General features: G+C 37.3%; 1 protein-coding gene across 4 annotated transcripts in view; it reads right to left on the reverse strand.

The window, feature by feature from the left end:
* The window catches only part of GIGYF2 (GRB10 interacting GYF protein 2), a 91,701-nt gene continuing 71,396 nt past the window's right edge, over positions 1 to 20,305 (reverse strand). For 3 of the 4 annotated variants that reach the window (XM_026701322.2, XM_026701321.2, XM_087933025.1), the window contains 15 exons: positions 17,290 to 17,456; positions 14,667 to 14,758; positions 12,930 to 13,037; positions 11,594 to 11,688; positions 10,743 to 10,843; positions 9,958 to 10,116; positions 7,856 to 8,014; positions 6,999 to 7,232; positions 4,241 to 4,363; positions 3,768 to 4,007; positions 3,475 to 3,683; positions 3,016 to 3,170; positions 2,381 to 2,541; positions 1,904 to 2,051; positions 1 to 1,055 (listed from right to left, as the gene is read on the reverse strand). In XM_026701322.2, the coding sequence (XP_026557107.1) occupies positions 988 to 1,055; positions 1,904 to 2,051; positions 2,381 to 2,541; positions 3,016 to 3,170; positions 3,475 to 3,683; positions 3,768 to 4,007; positions 4,241 to 4,363; positions 6,999 to 7,232; positions 7,856 to 8,014; positions 9,958 to 10,116; positions 10,743 to 10,843; positions 11,594 to 11,688; positions 12,930 to 13,037; positions 14,667 to 14,758; positions 17,290 to 17,456 (2,219 nt within the window). In that variant the 3' untranslated portion in view covers positions 1 to 987. The remainder of the gene's footprint in view (positions 1,056 to 1,903; positions 2,052 to 2,380; positions 2,542 to 3,015; positions 3,171 to 3,474; positions 3,684 to 3,767; positions 4,008 to 4,240; positions 4,364 to 6,998; positions 7,233 to 7,855; positions 8,015 to 9,957; positions 10,117 to 10,742; positions 10,844 to 11,593; positions 11,689 to 12,929; positions 13,038 to 14,666; positions 14,759 to 17,289; positions 17,457 to 20,305) is intronic. The other variant, XM_026701323.2, reaches the window with a different exon arrangement.

Raw genomic sequence — 20,305 nt, forward strand, 5'->3', positions numbered from 1 at the left:
TCAAATTCCTTGTGTCATTTATTTTTCTTTGAAGACGACATCTCCTGTTCCTTGGCATAATGCTGCTGCAGAACTTACAAAATCCTGAATCACCATCATATGTAACCAGATGAAAATCTGGCTACATTTCATGCTCCAAAGGTAGTGTCAAATCCTCACACAAAGCCAACTGATGAACATACATATGGTAAAGATCCTATGTGTCTCTGAAACGAGACAAATTCACAGCAGAAGGGTCCAAAATAACTGGCCCAATCACAATGGAGGAAAGAGAATTACAGGAGAAATTCAGCCTGAAGTGCCTCCTCCCACAACTTGAGTCCCAATTGTTCAAGAAGGCTGGATGCACCGAAGCCTGAACTCAAGTAGCGTTGACACCACAACTTAATGAAAACAGACTTGAGCTTCCCCAAATGCAATGTGCTGAAGATAGGCTGACAGGGATGTGCAATGCCAGACCAATCCAAGCTGAGTGCTGCCCACCACAAAAATTTTCTGCTGTTGGCAGTTTTACAGTTAATTTATGAATGCACCTCCTGAAATGGGAAGGCATGGAAGTCAGTATCTGCATGGCATTTTGGTTCTGAATGACATCTGTTAACCATGAGCTCTCCACCATGATTGCATGGGCTTATTGTGGTGAAAGTAATGACAGAAGGGAAGGAAGCTACCATATGTAGACCTCCAGATGGCTTTCCAAATAGCTTGGGAGAAAAAAAATCACTCACAGTGCTTTGAATTCAACCTCTTGAATAAATCTTCTTTTCTGTCTACCCAGTTCAAAAACCAAAGACCAAAATAAATGAAGGTGGCTGTGCAATCCTGGGCAGAAAGCATTTGTTGAAGCTAAAAACAGCAGCCTGAGATGATTGATTCTGTGATCCATTTGCAAGGCAAAAATGACAGCAGTGAAGAGAAAGGACTCTGTCCGGCAGTGGAGAATGCATGGTTAACAGACACTGGAAAAGCCAGGTGAGTGGTATTTACTCAGTAGTCATCCAAAGTCTCTATTTCTCCCATATTGAGCCGTTCTGATGAAGCATTGACTGAGAAACCTGAAAAAGACAGATCCAAGTTTATCAGTTCACAGATGAATTATATTTCATAGTTGCCAATTTACATGTAATTAGACAGCCATACAAAATTATAGATAATAGTCAAGGAAAAAAAATGTTCTAATATAACAGTTCAATACTTTTTAAAAATTGATTCATATAATAAAAGTATTATTGAAGAATTCTCTTGATAATCACATATTTTATTTAAAAAAAATGCATACTCACTATACATAAAAATACATAAATACTATCTACTGTTTCTTATGAATCTAACAAATCAACAGAATGGAGTATAGGAAGTTCAAATGCAGAGATATGTACATAAAACTTTAGCATCTATTTTCTTGCATACATCTGATTGCCGAAGTAGTAAAATAATTTGTGGAGCAAACTCTGGGGACTAAAAGGGTGTTGACTGATAAATAAAATTGCAATCCCAAGAGGAGAAAAATAGTTATTACTAACTCTTCTATCTTAGTTTTTATGTTCTCTGTGTTTTCTCCATTTATTTAACATATCATATTAAAATTCCTGATTTATTCAAGAAAAATGAGCAAGAGACAAATGATGTTACATTGCAAGAGCCAGTCTTATGTGATGAAGGCTTCAGGCTAGAAACTGAGAAATCATGGGTTCTGGTCCTGCCTTTGGCACAAGGACACCTGAATAATTTTAGGCCAGTTGTTCTCCCTCAGCTCTAGGAAGGAGGAAGCAGCAAACTACTTCCAAAAAGCTTTGCTAAGAAAACTGCAGGGATTAGTCTAGGCAGCTGTCAGAAGTTAAGGCTGACTTGAAGGCACACAAATGTTACAAACTAATTCTAATTTGAAGGTTCTAAAACTCACCTAACAAGCTTGGATCTGCACGGACCATTTTTTGTTTCTTCTTCTTTTTGCCACTCTGCACTGCTTCAAAATTGGACTGCTGATTGTTGCTCTGATTAGTCTGAAAGACTGTATGCAAAGAACAATGGTTCATCCCCCATACAGAATCCTGGAAATAAAGGGCATATTTTAAGGTACAATTAAGTTTTGTGCACTTGCTTAAGAAGCATTCCCCCTATTGTGGGAATGTATCAGAAGATATATTCTTATACTGTTACCTGATATTTTCCATATGACCGTGGTTTATTCCATTTATTTTTTATCTACATACAGTTTTAAGAAAAGCTTCAAGATGAATAGTTTCTATATTAATACATCCATACTCAAGCATGCTCTCCATTTTAGGAACAATTCCACATCTATCTGATGCATTTTTCCTCTGCCCGAATAATATCTACTTCTGACTTGGAAATATTTCCCCAAAACAGAAATATGAACCTGCTGCTGCCGTTGTTGGTTGGCTTTTTGTTTGGCACGGCGCTCAAGAAACTGCTTGGCAAATTCCTTGGCTTCAGGGGTGTCCCCAAGATAAGCTCTGATGTAGTCGTGAACCTCATAAGGAGATTCCACTTCTTTCAGGAAAGAAACAAATGTGGGAACTAGAACAAGAAGAGAGATTCAATTGTGAGAACTCTGTAAAGAATGTTAAGTAATGCAATGGACAGGAGCTTTCCAGTATCAACTATTTGATAAATTTCTTTAAAAACTTTATGTAAAACAAAATTACTTCTGCTTGAAATAAAATTTAAAAACAAAAACAAAAGATGTTTCCTATCGTCACTGAATTACTTGCTAATGAAAACAAACGGGCTACTCCTACTTAGTTTAATTTTTCAGCAACACAGTAAGTCCCGATGCTAAGATCTACGATTCAAAAATATAAGTGATATCATGCAGCACAATTTATATACCCACTTCTCAAGAATACTGATCTTCTATAATTTTCTCATATTTATTTATATTACAAAACAGTATCATGGATTTAGAATGCAACTATGATACAATTTCTTGTAATATGTGATAGCATGCATGGTATATATTGTAAGATGCTTGTACCTTTTATTACTGCTTACCATCCAAGTTGTTAGCTGTGTTGAGTGCATGAAGCATTTGTTCACACCACTGAGTGAATCCATCCTGAGGTTTATTAACTCCCTGAAACAATTTCAATAACTTTTCTTCTTCTTCTACCTTCTTATTATGTCTGCTTGTAACACCTACAGATTTACTGGGACAAAGAAAAAAATGATCACTGCAGAGTATGAGGAAGAGATGTAGACTGCCAGGAACAGGAAGTATGGAAGTCTAGAAACTAGAAAACCCCAGCAATCTGTCAATTATATTAAAAATCATAGGGGTGTACAATGAAGTATAATCTTAATAGATGTAGCCAGCTGGACTCACTATCCATTTGCTCCTATTCATACTTACTAAGCTTCGTACTGGGCTGGACTATCCTTCCCCATAAGAAATGCACAGGCTTTGGCATTGTCTAATAGAAGAAAGAAAAATTCAACCATACACATTCTTACCTGATGCTAGCATTGTTCTTGTTTTTATTAGTTGCATTACGAGGGCCCACTTCTTTGATTGCATCATCCCAGAATCCCATGTTTGAATTTTTTGTATCAGCATTACTCCAAATACTACTGACAAGGTCTGATGCCCACTGGTTGCTAGGATTTGTGCTTAGAGAGCCCCATACTGAACTGCCAATGCTGGTATGCCGATTTGAATGTTGCTGGGAAACAAAAAGGATGAAGTATTTAAATCTACCTTGGCTTAAATGAGAAATTATAAACATAAAAATGTAGGAGCTACTCACTGTAGCACTGCGGGCTCTGCTCTGCTGCTGCTGTTGCTGCTGCTGCTGCTGCTGCTGCTGCTGTTGCTGCTGCTGCTGCTGCTGCTTCTGCATCTGCCTTGCCTCTTCCTGCTGTATCTCCAAGAGAGATTTTGTAGTGCCAGCAGACTTGGCAACATTCCCCCAACCAGACAGTTTCTGTTGCTGCTGCTGCTGCTGCTGCTGGAGAGCTTTCATTAGTTCACGCTGCTGACGTCTTTGCTAGAAAATAGTAAGTGCAAAACTTGATTGCAAAACATCACAGGGGTGCCCTCTAGTAGCCACCATTCATATTAATTAGCAAGCAACAGTGGATTTTTCAGAAGCAGAAAAGAATAGGTAGAATCCTGTAATGTCTTTCCCAATGCACATCCTAAGCTTAAGGAAGCAAATTCAAAAGTTTTTGCTCAGCAGCTACCCAAAACTATTTATTGTTTTGAAACTGTAACATTTACCTCTTCTCGAAGTTGTTTCTCTCTCTCTTCTTCAAGCTTTTGGATTTCTGCTAATGATAATGTTGCCTGTGACTGACAAACTCTTGAACTGGATTGCTGACCCCATGTTGAAGAAGAAGGGAGCTAAGAACAAATGTACACAGAAAACGCCAGTTAGATTCTCCTAATGGAGACAAGAAATACATCAAAAATGAGATGAATAAAGAAAGGGTAACAACAAGACTACAGATATTAACAACCACAATTTGATTATTGCTTTCTTTTACTGTAGAATTGCCATCTTTTTCTGAATGACAGCCAAGCTTGTAGCTCAATATAAATTTCATATTACCGACAAAGAGAAATCGTTTCTACAGCAGTAAGGTTCAGACTAAAGGTTGAGGCAGAGAACTGTGAAAAATAAATGGATGTTACTGAGCTTAAATATCTCATGTAAAATAAGGGAAACAGCTAAAACAGTTGAAATTCAGTAAATCAGAAGAGGAAACCCGAAAAGATGCATTAACAAAAGTAAGACCATAGAAGTATTCATGAGCCTTTGGACAAACTTTTTATCTAGAATGATTAAATGTGAAGGGGGGGGGGGAGAGAACCAGTATAGTATAATGTATAAAAATACAAGATTGCTTATTATACACAAATAACGTACGCCCAGTTATTGAGTGGCCATCCAAAGTTACAGTGGCGCTAAATGAAGGGACTGATGACTGGTCCGCAATTACAGCTGTTGCAGTGTCTCACTATCACATGATCAAAATTAAGGCAACTTTCAACCACAGGGATGCTTTAACACCCCCGACACACCTACCCATCCCCAACCTTTATATCCTTTTGGCCCGCTGCACTGTGGTCCCTGCCCTGACCCTTCACAAGGCATCTGCTGGCTGCACGAGATTTTCTTCCCCAGGTTGTGCACAGTGGCTTCCTCCTGAGACCTAGGGTAGATCAACTCAACATGGTCAGCAGGTGCTTTGGGAAGGGGCAGGATGGATGCAAACCTCATCAGCTGCAGGACCAAACATTGAAGGTCCAGGGTGACAAAGACAACGATGGCTGGGACTGGGGCACTTCCTGGGATGCTGAGACTTTGGGCATACTGTTGTTAGAGCTTCTTGGGGTGAGACAGTTTTGCACTGCTGAGTAGGGGCTGCTGAGACTTCCAGGTGCAAGACAGGGTGCAGAGCAGCCAAAAGGGCAGAGATGGGGGGAAGGGAATAAGCAGTTGGGAAAATTGAAGGGGAAGCAACAGAAGAATCAAGGCTTGCAGCTGGGAGGGATCAAACCTGGAATGGTTGGATTGGAATTAGTTTAACAGCAGCAATGGGAGTGCCAGGATTGCTGTTGCTAAGCGATGTAGTCAGGTGACATTGCATGTTATGATCGCATTGCTTAGCAATGGAAATTCTGGACCCAACTGTGGTCCTAAGTCATAGAATACTTGTATTTGTTTTGCTGGAGTTATAGATTTCTTCACCGATCAAGGGTACTTTAAATTCAGAAAAGAATTACCATCTGTCTTTAAAACAATCACATTCTTATCTTTTGTGTGAACTATTCAATTTCAGCTTCTTGTAGAAAAATATGGTGGTATTAAAACCCAATGTTGTGACTTCTAGAAATATTTAACAAGTAGTCTTTGCTTAATGACCCAAATAGGGGCCAAGCGAAGTGGTTATTAGGTGAAACATGTGGCCACACTGCTTAGCAATAGCAGCTCCAGATGTTCCCGGTTCTGGTTATTAGACAAGGACCATACTGTTGTTAGACAAGGAACTCACATTTCTCTTAGCCTGCACAAATTACCAGTTCTGTCCTTCTGCCATCTCCTCATCCAGCCCTGGTGAGCTCCCTTTGACAGATGAGGTTCTTCTGTCCTGCCAAGAACTGAACTCTTATTCAGTTCTCCCCATCTGCCTTTTTCCCCTGCATTTCTAACTTTTTGGCTGCTCTCACTCCCCTTCCCATCCACAGTTGACCTTCTGTGTCTGTGTTGCTACTGCAGGACGCGTTGCTAAGGGCCTCAGCTGACAGCGTCTTGTGAACAGCAGGAGGAGGAAGACAGCAAAGGCCAGCTGGCGATGGCGGCTGAATGCAGGGTGAGATGCATGGCAAAGGGCCACGAGCTGATCAGCTGGGTCAGGAAGCTGATCAGCTGTCGGTAGCAGGAAGAAGAAGATGGCAAATGTTAGTTGGAGCAGCAGAGGGCAAGGCAGCTGGAATAGCAAAGAAGGTGGGAGAGAGATAAACAGGTAGGGGGAGCTAAAGCACATGCTGTGGTTGTAAATGCAGGTGAACTGCCAAATGTCTGAATTTTGATCAATTGATCATGGGGCTGTGGCCATAGCTATAACTTCAAAAGCGCCATTGTAACTAAGGTCACTAAAGGAATGGTCATTAAACCAGGACCACCTGTTTTCTCTCATAGTTCTAGATTTAGAACTAACACATGCTACTTGATAAATTTAAAAGGTTTTGTTTAGGGAATAAAGAAATAATACTATTAGCTTCCTTTGGGGGCTCAAAAGAAGGCTTATTCTCTGTCTGCCCAAAACACAGAACAGCAAACAGGCTGCTCATGTAAATAAGAGATATACGTATTTTTATCTAAAATTAGAAACAGCAACCATTGTACAGATTTTGCAGAACTAACAGGATGAATCTCTAGTCTCGTTATGAGCGTTAATTCATATTCATTTTATAACGACAGTCATTACTCATTTGAAAACAATACAAAAGTTACACTGAGAAATATTGGCACCTTCATCTGCGCGAGTTGCTGCTGTTGTTGTTGCTGCTGCAATCGACGCAAAGCTTCCTGTTGCTGCTGCCTCAGCCTCATAATTTCCTTCTGGCGTTGGAGTTCCAGCTCTTTCCGCTTCCGTTCTTCCTCTTCTTGCCGCTGCTGAGCTGCTTCTTCTTCCATGCGCAGTCGGTTTTCTTCTACCTGACGCTTGGCCTCTTCTTCACGTGCCCATTTGGCAGCCTCCTCTTCCTTTCCAGTTCAGGGAAAAAGCAAATCCTTATAGTTCTAGATTAAAATGTTTACTTTCAAAGTATTTCAAATTATACAGACACGTAGGTATCCTCTGGTTTAAATAATGCAACTTGTAACTATTGCTCCAAACATAAGTATAGAACTAATTTCAAATAATTCAACTGAACAATCCTCAAAAATGCATTACACCCTTGTGTAGTTATATATTATATAACCCCCAACTGGGTGACTTGAATGCAAAAACAGACAAAACTTCTAAGAAAAACCCAGATAAACAAAAAGTAAACATGATAGTACATGTAACAGGGAGAAAAGAAACACACCTGAACTAAACAAAATCCGCACACCAAAGAGGAATACCCTGATATCGCAGTGTTGAGAAAACAGATTTTTAAAGTTCATTTAAAAGTTTGTCCAATCGGAGCAGTCTCATCATTTATCAATTCTGAATTGCTAAAAATCTTACGTTTCATCAATAACCACCCCTCTTCTGTTTCATCTAGAATGGCTTATTAAAAATACAATCACTGGGGAGGAAATATGCAAGTATCTATTGCCATGAAGGCAGCAGAGTTTATCAGGTATACTCATTCTGAACAGATCAGCATCTTTCTTTTCACCTGTTTGCGAAGCAACTCTTCTCGCTGTCGTCTTTCCTCTTCTTCTCTTCTCCTTTCTTCCAACCTTCTAAGTGCTTCTTCCTGTTGTTGCCGTTCTTCTTCTTCTCGTTGCCTCCTTAGTGCAATTTCTTGTTCCCGTTGTCGCCTGAGAGCTTCCTCCTTCCATAAAAAGAAAGGTTAGACTGAACCATTAGTATCTAGTAAGACTGTATAGCCATGTCTCTTTATTTGTAACATAGCCTTAAGACTAAAAGTGTAAGACATCCTCCTAATCTAGTTGCTCATAGTCAAATCTGAAGTGAGAAATCTCGACTACTAAAAAGCTGGTAGCATCCTGAAAATTTGTGTTGTTATACATCTTTTATTGATTGGATAAAGATTGGGATTGGACTGATGCAGTACAGCTAAGTATGTTATTCTCAGCACTGATGCTGATTAAAGCTTTCCTTTGCGGGCTAATAGCAACTTGGAATAACTATAAACATATGGGGAAGAAAATTATCCTTCTCCTTTTGTTATCAGTTCTGTCTTCTTCTTTAAAACCATTTAAATTTAATAACAAAGAACCACCAAGAACGCTCCCTCCAACAGTGACAGGGCAAGCCACTAATATATAAAAATAAAAACAAACCCTACTCCCATCTAGCACTGATAATGTAACCTAGTTTGGTAATGAAACGTTTGCAAGAAAACCACCAAGCTCAAAGAGCACGAAGGACCCCACAAATTTATTTAGCTTCATTTCTATTTTAGTCCTTAAAGATTATCTGTGTATTCTACATTTAAAGTTTTACAAACAACATGAACAGGCTGAATATTGTAAAATTACCATTCCAAAATTATTTTTTCTTGTAAGTTATATTTTTAATACATAACCCTAGCACTATCTGCCCACCCTGATGCCTCATTCCCTAGAGTGTGGCACAGATTCTTCTGATTATCTTCTTGCTGAACAAACTGTTCATGTCATTTTTTAAATTAAGTTAGCAAATTTTATTGGCATTGGCTGAAATCTCTGCCTTTTGGAAATAGAAAACCTTGTAACTATTAAGTAACTGTTACATACATGGTACAAATAAATAGACTGCAAGATTTTTTCAGGAGATTATATTTTAGTTTTTAATTATATCCTTTAAAAATATAAACAGAAGATAATTGGAATGTTGGTTTAATTGATTGCTTTTCAATATTTTTGATTTTTTTCATTTAATAAACAATTCTCTTATTTTGAGACTATAGCAATAGCATTTAGATTTAGATACTGCCCCCATGGTGCTTTACAGCATTTTCTGCGTGGTTTACAAGGTCAGCATTCTTTGCATATTGCTCCCAACAAACTGGGGACCTCATTTTATCAACTTTGGAAAGATGGAAGGTTGAGTCAACCTTGAGCCCTGTCAGGATTAAATTCCAGTCTGTGGGCAGAGTTTTTCTGCAATACTACACTTACCCACTGCACCACTATGAAACTTGTTATTATTTATTTGATTTCTATAGACACCCATCTCAACAAATGACTCTGAGTGGCATAACACTAAAACAATTAAAACAATACAAATAAATATATATGGCTGCTGATTAAAGTCACCACCATAGATGTATGGATGTTAATATGGTCAAGAAATGAGGCATGTCCTTAATACATGTCTGGCTCCATGCCTGGGCACATAACTAGGTCATCCCGGCCTTATGAAAAGCCAGATTCAGGATCATCCTAACTCTGAAGACAGAATGTTCCCGAGGGCAGGGGCTATACAGAGAAGGCACACCTGCTGGTCCCTGCAAGCCAATCCTGTCTACTTTATCAAAAGTCACTTATCTCAGGTAAATCTACAAAATCATGCTTCGGGCACCTCAATCAGTCTTGCCCAGTCTGGTTCAATTCTGAGTGGATATAAATATCTTTATCTGACAGACAGTTACAATATTCTTCAGAGTGGCCCTGAAGATGTTCCAATGGATTTACTGATATAAGTTAGAAAAGTGTAAAAGTAAAATTAAATTCTAACATGTTTCTTTCTTACACACTGCACAATACTGGAAAAAATGGCATCTTTGTTTAATATGGCAATTATAATTATTGAACATATTTGAATTGTCACCTGCTTCCTCCGAGCTAACTCCTCTTCTTCTCTTCTTTTTCTTTCTTCTTCTTGTCTCCTAATTAGTTCTTCCTGTTGCCTCCGAAGCTCCTCCTGCCTCTTACGCTCGTCTTCTTCTCTTTTGGCCCTTAATTCAGCTTCCCTCCGTTCCTGCTCTAGCTAAAATTTAACAGCAATACTCGAAATATAACAATAGAATTGTCTCTATAAGTAATTGCATGATTCTTGCTAGTATATGATTTTGCCTTAAGCATCCTTCCCTACAAGTATAGTAGTGAATGTCTTCCTAGTATTTTGTTTTTATAACGTGCTAAAAATCTCTTTTCCAGTATTAACTATTCTTTATTTAATGTCCAACCAAGAAAGCAAATGGATCATTGAACAAATCAACCCAGAGTTCTTACTCAAGGCACAAATGACCAGGTTCAAATTATCCTACTTTGAACACATAATGTGAAGATCTCGTTCTCCCATCAAGGCTCTGATTCTGGGAAAGGTGGAAAGAAAGACAACCAGAGCAAGGTGGATATGGTAATCAATGCACCACTGAAACAGCTGAAGGACCAAGTGAGCACAGATTGTCATGGTGAAAATCTATCTATGTGATCACTAAGAGCCAACACCAATTTGATAGCACATAGTTAATCACCTAATTGTTAAATGTTGCACTCTAAGTATGGCACATAGCATCTGCCACATCACAGTACACTGCTATAAAAAGATAAATTAGAGGTTGACGTAAAAACAATTTCATGCCATATAGCAAAATATACACTGCTCCTTACCTTTGCAACTTTGGCCTTTTCAAGCTGCTGTAACTGTTCTAAAGCTGGTCCCTGAGCTGCAGTATCGATTGGGAGATCCCAGACACTACTTCCTTCCCAGACTTCAAAGCAAACAGAGAAAAAATAGAGACTGCAGATGTGTAATGTATATAACTCAAATACATAAAATAACAAATAAATTGGAAATAAGACTAAATTAGTACTGGTAGTAGTAAATTCTCTAGTCAATTACTTGAAATTTTTAAGTAATTACAGTACATAATTTTTTAAAATTCTTATATTGGAAACCTTTTTTGTTCCTAAGGATTAGTCTAAACCCTAATTAGTCTAAAGATATGGGACATAAAATCCAGCTGGATTTATCAAGGAAAAAATGTAGAAAGGGTTTATTGTTGAGCAGAATGCTAAGACAATGGTAGAAATAAATCAGGGACAATAAAAATGCTGAAGAAATCAAATCAAAATAAGTATTTAGAAAGCATTTTATATTAAAAGAGACATATTAAAGGCAATAAGCAGGACAATATATTCAGTAACATTCATTTCCTTATTTTAAACTACTGTATTTAAGGTCCTATTTATATAAATCTAAGACAGCAATATATTAACTAGGTAACTTCTAAGAGCACAGAATACCTCAGTAACAATTATAGTTTATTATATCCAAATCGCACAAAACATTTTTTCATAACTGCTTAAAATTATGGTTGCAGATCTTGGCTTGCCAATGTCAAACCACAGCTTCGGAACTTATGTTACTTGAAATTTCATTAAAATTTTGGTTTTATAAATAACTTTAATATTCAATCTAAATTCAGCCAATATAAACATATTCAAAAACTGTTTCCTACCAGTAGTTTGCGGAGCAGTTGACTGAAGTTCCCAAATTGAACTAGTGTCTGACATTGACCTTGTTACAGGTGGCACCATGTTCTGTTCAACTTTTCTATAACATAAAGACTGAGAGTAAACACACACTCTCAAGACAAAAGTTATCTTGTTTTAATACATTTCTTTTCTTTTCTTCCAGAAAGCCAGTTTTAAGGTAATATTGTACTTCTCTGTATTTTCCAGACTTGAGCAAAATCTAGAAGTTTCATAAGAACTTTGAATACTATCAGCTGGAAATTAAGTACAAAGTCTGCATTATTGAAATTAAATATATTGCAGGAAGATACAAATTAATAAATACGATATAAATCAGGTGTGTCAAACTCAAGGCCCATGGGCTGGATCTGACCCACAGGTTGCTTAGATCTGGCCTGCTGATCACCTAGAAACAGTGAAGGACTGGCCTATGGTGCCTCTGTCAGTGAAAATGGAGCTCAGCAGGCTGTGCACACCCCTCCTCCAGCTCCATTTTCGCTGGCAGAAGGCCACTGCAGATGACAAATGGACATCGAGCTGGCCACCCCCACCCCTGGCCTGTGATTAAACACAACCCTGATGCGGCCCTCAATGAAATCGAGTTTGACACCTGTTGATATAAATTGTCCTCCTAATCCCAGATTTCTAGTCAGGCAGTCCTCAATTTACAATCAGCCACTTAGTAAAAGTCAAAAAGACACTGAAAATGGGACTTACTACAGTTTTGTGATTACAATTCATGGGTTTACTTTTGGTTTCTGGCAAAAACTGCCCCACAGTGAACAATAAATTTGCTTAACAGCAGTATTTGCTTTAAGAACCAGCATAAAAATGTTTATAAAGTCAGATCCAATCATATGGTGATCTGCTTTATAACCGTCATAGCTGCAATTACAGGTTCAATTATAGGAATAACTTGAGGACTACCTACAAGATTTTTTTTTTAGCTCCCATTCCATTTGAGTAAGCTGAAGAATCTTGAAAATACATGTTACCCTGCTATTTGGTTCTGCAGAGGCTTCAGTAGAATGAGGATATGATATTCAGAAAGATCCTTTACCAGCTCACGTGCTGATCCAAAGCCCCCTGAACACCATAATATGAACTCTTGAGAGAAAAGGAATCCCAGGAAATTCTACCCATCCCATTCAGTTGACAAAATTCTCTGCTAGATCAATATGAATTCCTTCAATACTATGATAAATTGGTAACATACAAAGTAAATAAAGTAAAGCACAAATGAGACAGATGGTTGAATGCAAATAAAAAGATGTATTTGTGGAGAAAACACATCAGTGGCCTTGGAACCTGCATATTTACCTCATTTTAAGTGCCTGGAATTGTTGCAAAAGGAGAGCCAGCTGCTGTTGCTGCTGAGATGAGACAGCTGCTTTTTGCTGTTGTGCCATCACCTGTGCATATTGTTGTCTTCAAAAGGAAATGCAAAATAGTCATTCTGACTTACAAAATGATTTTTTTTACTTTAAAATCCTTCATATATAACACATGCACATGTAATCTGATTCTGGAAACACACAATGGTGTGACTGTGTGCATACATAAGCTGCAGAAGCTAGTACCTCTACATCTCCCCTTTGCAGCCCTTAGAGAATTAAGAAAACCCCAATATAGGCTCCGGAGTATTGGGATGGACGTCAGGTTAACTGGTACCTTAAAACAAAGATTACTACATTAATGAAAAGACTAATTTCAGAACACAGAACTATATTGGAGTCCTGAAATATTCTGAAGTTTCCTTTTATTTGTCATGTTGCTTTATTATCATCTTTATATTTCATTTTATGAAAAGATATACTTAAAAGAAGAAAAATTTAAAATTATTACAAAAGATCAAGAAGACTCTCCCCCATGTTAGTTATCTATTTTTAAAAAAACTTGTATTATGTATTATATATTGCACTGTATTATTCAGTATAAATAAACTTTTTTTAAAAAAATAGGTGTATGTTATACAAATAGTGATCCCCAATTTTAATAAGAGCAAAATGTGCACTTTGAAAAAGAGTAACAATAAATAAGCTTACAAAAAATTACAAATTGATGTGGATGAATAGATACAAAACTGACTGTTCCAGAATAATTAATAGATATGACTCCAGACTACTAAAAAAGGACATCAAAGAAACATTAGAAAACTGACGGCAGAAAAAGACTTAGTGGCCTTTGGTCTGCTCTTTGAGTTTGTTTTTTGTTTTCTTTTGAATTAATTAATTATTTCTTCTTAATTATTATTTTTATATTTTATTTATTTTTATTTCATTTTTTATTTTAAATTTTTGTTGGATGTGTGTATCCCAAACACATTTAAACTCATTTACTGATGATTTACTCACTACCTCCACTAGAAATTAGTTCCAAACTTCCTTTCTGTGAAGTAATATTTTCTAACATCACTTTTGAATTTCCCTCCTGTCAGTTTGAGATTATGCCCTCATGTTCTTAATTTTTGCTTAATATTGAAAACACTGCCTTCTAGAACCTTATTCGCACCTTTAATATATTTAAAGTTTCAATTATGTCACCCCTTTCCTTCTGTTCTCCAGGTTGTACATACTCAGTTCCTAGTGCCCTCCTGATATTTTGTTCCTCAGATCTTGCACCAATTTTATTGTCCATCTCTGGACTCAATCAGTCTTATCAATATTTTTGTTTAAGTAAGGTCTACAGAACTGATATAGTATTCCAAATGGGCTTTGCCTAAATCCCTACATAGAATTAGAACCCTTTTCCTTCTCGTGATAGATGCAACCCAGAAGTTTACTTGCCTTCACAGATACATGGCCACACACTGTTTGCTCCTTTTGCAATCATCTGCTAATCATCTGCTCTGTCTAATACTGAACCCCCAATACTGTACCCTACCTGAGGATTCTTTTTTGCTAAGCACATGTTCTTACATTTTTAAACAGTTTCTACATTTTTCTACAATTTTCCGACAATCATTTTCTGTGTTACAAATACCCCCAGGAACATCAACTCTACTACACACCTTTGAGTCATCAGCAAACAAAAAAACAAAAAAAGCCATAGACTTACTGTAACAAAAATTGCTGGTACTGGAGATGCTGCATTTGATACATGGCTGTAAATTCCTGTTGTCTAGTTAGACGTTCTTGATCCAACTCACCCTGTGGGTGTAAACAAATCAGTTACCAGTGTGTACCACTTGTTTGATTATAAAGTAGTCTTCACTTAATGACCTATCATTCAGTGACCATTCAAAGTTGCAACAATTCTGAATGGGTAGTATATTTGATTGGTCCCTAAAATTATGGCCTTTGCAGCATCTGGTCTGCAGAGGCACTTCAATTATCTTTCCCCACTTATCTCTCCCTGCCCTTTTAGCCTCCCTGCAGAATGGCAATTTTCAGTGGCAGAAGCATCAACACTTAAATGGAGGCCTGGGGTCCTTCAGTGGTGGTTGGCCTCCACTTATCTATCTATTTCAGCACCACTGCCACCAAAGAGTGCTGCCTCCAACTCCGCACCATGGCCACCCATCCCAGTGCCACAATGTAAAGTCTCAACTGCCGTCACTGCCCTGTGCCCCACTGACTCTCCTACTGCTGATGATGTGTGCCTAGCCTGGACTTATGCAAAGCAGCTGCCAACCATGTAAGGTTTTTTCCCCCAAGGCCATTTACACCATTATTACAATGCTTCAGAAAGACTTTAGAAAGTTTGAGGTTTTCAGAAGCACTGTGAGAAAGCTGCATCCACTGTTCTTGCAATGCTTCAGAAAGTCTTCAGAAAGCTTCTGAAACATCACAAAAATGCTGCAAGAGAATTGAGAAGGTCTGGCACAGTCAGCAGCTGCCTTGCATAGGGCCAGGCCAGCCACACCTTGTCAGTAGGAGGAATATGCCCAAGGTCAGCTGACTTGGCAGGGCCTGAAAAGCACAGGGCAGTGGGGTGCCTGGGATGTTGCACTGTGTGCTGCAGTGGCTGCCATGGCATGGAGATTGAGATGGTACTCCTCAGCAATGGCAGGGGAACTGGTGCTGAAGTCGAAGCCCACTGGGTGGGCAGCTAAGACTTCTATTTGAGCCCCAACCCCACTACTGCCAAGTACCACCACTGTTCATGGCAGCCAAAAGGGTGGAGATGCGGGGGGGAGGGGAGAAATAGTCAGATTAGAAAAATTCAAGAGGAGGTGGTCCCTTGCCTTACAGGCACTAAGGTAGCAATAGGAATTCTGATCTCAATTACTGTTGTGACCTGAGAACTATCTGTATTAAGTATTTCATGGAGAATAAAGGCTCAGATAAAGACATTCACAAATAAACAAAACAGTTCTATAATGGCAACTAAAATGCTGCAAGTAGAGCTAAATTATGCACTGTATAAATTAAGCAATTTAAATAAATATGCAAATATTTGCTATTGTATCTGATTTAGATTAATGCAGTGCTTTTTAATTGGACTTGATCTTGAACAGCATTGTCTAAAATCTGGTGGCCAAGTTGTTCACTAATTCACACTTTACTGGAAAGATTATGCTTTATAAAGAGCTGCTAATTTGTTTTTGGGCACAAGCCACATTTCTCAAATATTTGCTCATTTTAAAACAGGACTTTTTGAACATATAAAGTAAGGTTACAGTGGGAGGAATAGAAGAAAGATATTTTCTGTTGTGGCACAACTGTTGAACTTTTCCATTAATAGCATGGATCTACTTTATTTTCAAAAAAATTGTTAAAGCAGTTTGGTTCTATGTTATTATGAGATGTATAGGATTGCTTTATTAAATAATTTCTCTTTTTAAAAATATTGCTGCATGTGAGAAAACATCATTTTATATGTAAGTTTATTTAGAAATACTTTTTGAATCCATAGCCAATTCAGCAATATTTCTATAAAAACAGGAATATAAAATAAATATAAAATTAGTTTATTCAATGAAAAGTAGAAGAAAATGTAAATTATACTATAGTATTGCCAAGACAACTAAACTGATATAAGTCACATAGTCACCAGGATTGATCAGATGAAGTGACACATCTAAGCCCAGATAGGCTTCATTTGCCAAAATTATCCATATAACCCCTTCCTGCAAATTTGATGATGGCCATTATAGCTTATAAAGCTAGAAACACTACAGAAAGCTCAATGACCTAAGTGTTCAATTTCCACACAGGCATCTGAATCATATGACATCTAATACCAACTGTAATGATTCTGTGCATCTTATGAATTCCTATATGGTTAAAATGAGTCATATGTTGCCTCATGCTTTTCAGGTTAACGTGTAAATCCTTAAGAACATATACTGAATAGTCTCCCCTTGATAGTGTGTTAACAATCACTAGTATGAGAGCATGCTATAAGGGATCAGTCCAGTTTGAGTGCCCAAATAAGAATGGTACACATCATTCATTGATATCCAAGGTAAAGTAATACCTGAAGCAATTTTACTTAAAAACTTACTGAATAACAGTTTTGAAAATAAGTGAAAAGGAAAGCTGGCTCTGCCTTAATGGTAAGCATTATGCATACAACTCTCTTGTTTCACACAAGGCTTTTTGTGCCTCTCTCTTAAAAATAAACATGGACAATTGAGGCAGTCTTCCTAAAGTTCACTACAGTACAAAAGAATAGAAATAAATTCCTACAATTGGCTTGTCTTGTCTAATTGTTTTAATTCAGTTTATGAATTTACCATATGTAGAGGTGATGCTGGCCCTGGGGTGAAAGGGACCCTGCCCCATATTTTCATGATGTCTCCAAGGGGCTGGAAGCTGTCATCACATGCTCTTTTCACCAATAATGACATTGTGAAATATCCAGCTTGGAACCACTCTGTCATCTCCTGATTACTGAATGGACCTGCAAAATTACCCAATGTATATACAAAGTTGAAATCCACAGAAATAAGTAGAAGAAAACATACAATCTCAACATTGTATGAACAATCGCAGATGCATGTAAAACATAGAAAACATACAATCTCAACATTGTATGAACAATCACAGATGCATGTAAATTTATTAAGGATCATTTTTAATATTTTACCTATTTATTTATTGGGTGCCCTTGAGTCAGTTTTGACTCCTTTTTTTTAAAAAAAAAACGATTTTATTTGGGTTTTCACAAAACAAAAGAAAAATAAAACATCTTTTTTTATTGAACAGCGTGGTTCTAGGTCTTCACATCTCCATAGAGATACAATCTCAGTTACATATTCATATTTCATCTTCAATTTCATATCCTATCACTACTTTATATATTCTTTATTAATTTTGCCCTCAAATACTTCCCTCAGGCTTTTATAGCTTTCTCATTCATTTCTAAATCTATTACATATCCTTTTCAAAATTTTCATATTTTCATAATAATTATACTTATACTTTTATCTGTCCTGTTTAAAATTTCATTACATATCCATATTTCAAACATTACAAAATGAGGTTTCCCCTATAATTGCCATTTAGAATGTGTCACCTTTTTATCTTATAGTTAGTTCCCTTCCCATTAAACATTCTACTTTTAAATCATCCCATTAAACTATTATAACATTCATAGCTATAAACATAAATAACATAAATCCCTTTATAATCAGATACCGCATGGTACTTCTCCTTTAAATTATCTCTAAACAATTTTAAATTTCAATGAAAAAAAAATCAATTCAAATTCATCCTAGAAACTGCTATTAATCTCTTTACAGTCCTTCTAGTATACATTAATATATTCAATTATGTTTTATATATTTTCATATTTTATTTAATCTAACTGCTATCAGACATTCCATTGAATAATACAAGTTTCATCTTCCATTTTAATTGCATATATTTTCCTGTTTTCTACAGAATTTATTATTTCTAATACAGTCATACAATCCCTTGTAATCCATGCAGAATCCTCCATGCAGAATCTTAACTATATTTTCAGCTATTGTCTCTATGTCTATCAAACAATTTCCTTTAATTCTTTTTCGTTTCCCATATTTCTTTATTTCCTGATTTTGTTTCTTGTAACTTCTTTTCCCCTTTATTTTTCCCCTTTTTCTCACTCCAATTTTTGTCCCCCTCCCTCTCTTTAATGCTTCCTTCTCTAATCCTCCCTTCTGCTCTTTCCTTGTATTTGGTTTATTTTTCACACTGTTCCTTTTCCTAATTACCTCCTCTAATCTCCAATTTTTAAGTCCCTTTTCCCCCTTTCAATTTCAAACCTCATTGTCCCAATTTTTTGTTAATGATGGCCTCTCCTTTATTCAAGTCTTCTTCTTCCTCTGAAACTTTTTGCTGATCCTCATACTCCAAAACCGCCATATCCAGAGATTGCAGAACAAAGCCAAATGATTCTCCTCTCTCTTGCAGCTGTTCCTTCATGTTTTTTTAATTCCATTTTCAGTTCCAGATCAAGTTCTGCCATCTTTCAACACTTCCCAGTACTTTTAGACAACCAAATTCTATAAAATTACTTCCCAGAATTAATTTCAATTGTATCCTCTAATAGCTCAATGTCCAAAGTTTCCAAAGTCATCAAACAGTTCCAGAACAGTTTCTTCTTGCTTCTTTCTTTGTTACTAAATTCCAAGCTCCACTTTTACTTTCTGGGGGCTCTATTTTGATTGTAGCAAAGTTTCATTGACTTTGTTATTCTTTTAAAATCTTTTAAGAGTTCACATTAGTTTCTTTTAACATCAGGTGGCACTCTTTGATATGCCCAAGTTCCACCTTCTTTTTCCTTCCTCCACTTTTTCTCCTTTTCTGGCTTTTAAGTTTCAAAAATTCCTTATTTTCCCTTTGACACTTTCAATTTCAGCTTTAAATTTGCCTGTTTGGTGTCAAGATCGTTTTCACTAATTTCTTCTTCTAACTTTTCTCTCAAAGTTCAAAGCCACTTCCAGCTGTCAAATCTTTTCCCCCTCCTCTTCTTGACCGCCGCTTTAAAACTCTTTTTCAAAAGTTCTTAAGTATTTTAATTCCAGGGTACCTTGTATTCAGCTTAGCCCGGTCACCCAAGCTATCCTCTTCTTCTCCGCTCCTGCACAATCTTGTCCGGTCAGATCTTCTTCTTTGGGGTGGCCATTTTGACCACTGCTGCAACTGTCTTTGGAGAGTTTTATGTCTAGCCAAGAAGGGGAGATACAGCTCCCCTCAACCCAGCTGGCAACCTCCCCCTTCTTCGCCACCTCTACAGGGTGGCTTTGGCACCAAATCAAGTAGATAGGGGCCCTCCAGGAGCAAGCACAAACCAAAACTGTGGACGATTGTGGATTTCGGTCCATCGCCGAGGGAGCCTAACCAGAAGTTTGAGGCAGTTTTGACTTCTGACGACTCTCTGAACTACAAGTAATCCTTGACTTACAAATAGTTATTTAGTGACCATTCAAAAGCCTCGCAGGTCTACCTGAGTGGGATGGGATGAGGTGAGATACTTGTGGCCTAGATTCAAAGTCTACATGGTCACATATTCCATGGTTATGTGACTGCACTTCAGATATTTGGCCATTTACATAACTACATTTTGTGACAGTTTTGCCCAAAACTGGCATTTATTTCCTGTTTTCAGCAAAACTGTGCTCTTAGCAAACTATTAGTTCAAAGTAACTGTAGTGTTTGCTTAACAGCCACCACAAAAAAGGCATAAAATCATGTCATGTAAGTGATCTGCTTTATGACTATAACGAATTATGATTATGATGGGCAATCTTCATTCTGGTTGTAACT

This window comes from Pseudonaja textilis, chromosome 4 (assembly GCF_049901715.1).
Source record: "Pseudonaja textilis isolate UNSWEBS1 chromosome 4, rPseTex1.2, whole genome shotgun sequence".
Taxonomy (NCBI): domain Eukaryota; kingdom Metazoa; phylum Chordata; class Lepidosauria; order Squamata; family Elapidae; genus Pseudonaja; species Pseudonaja textilis.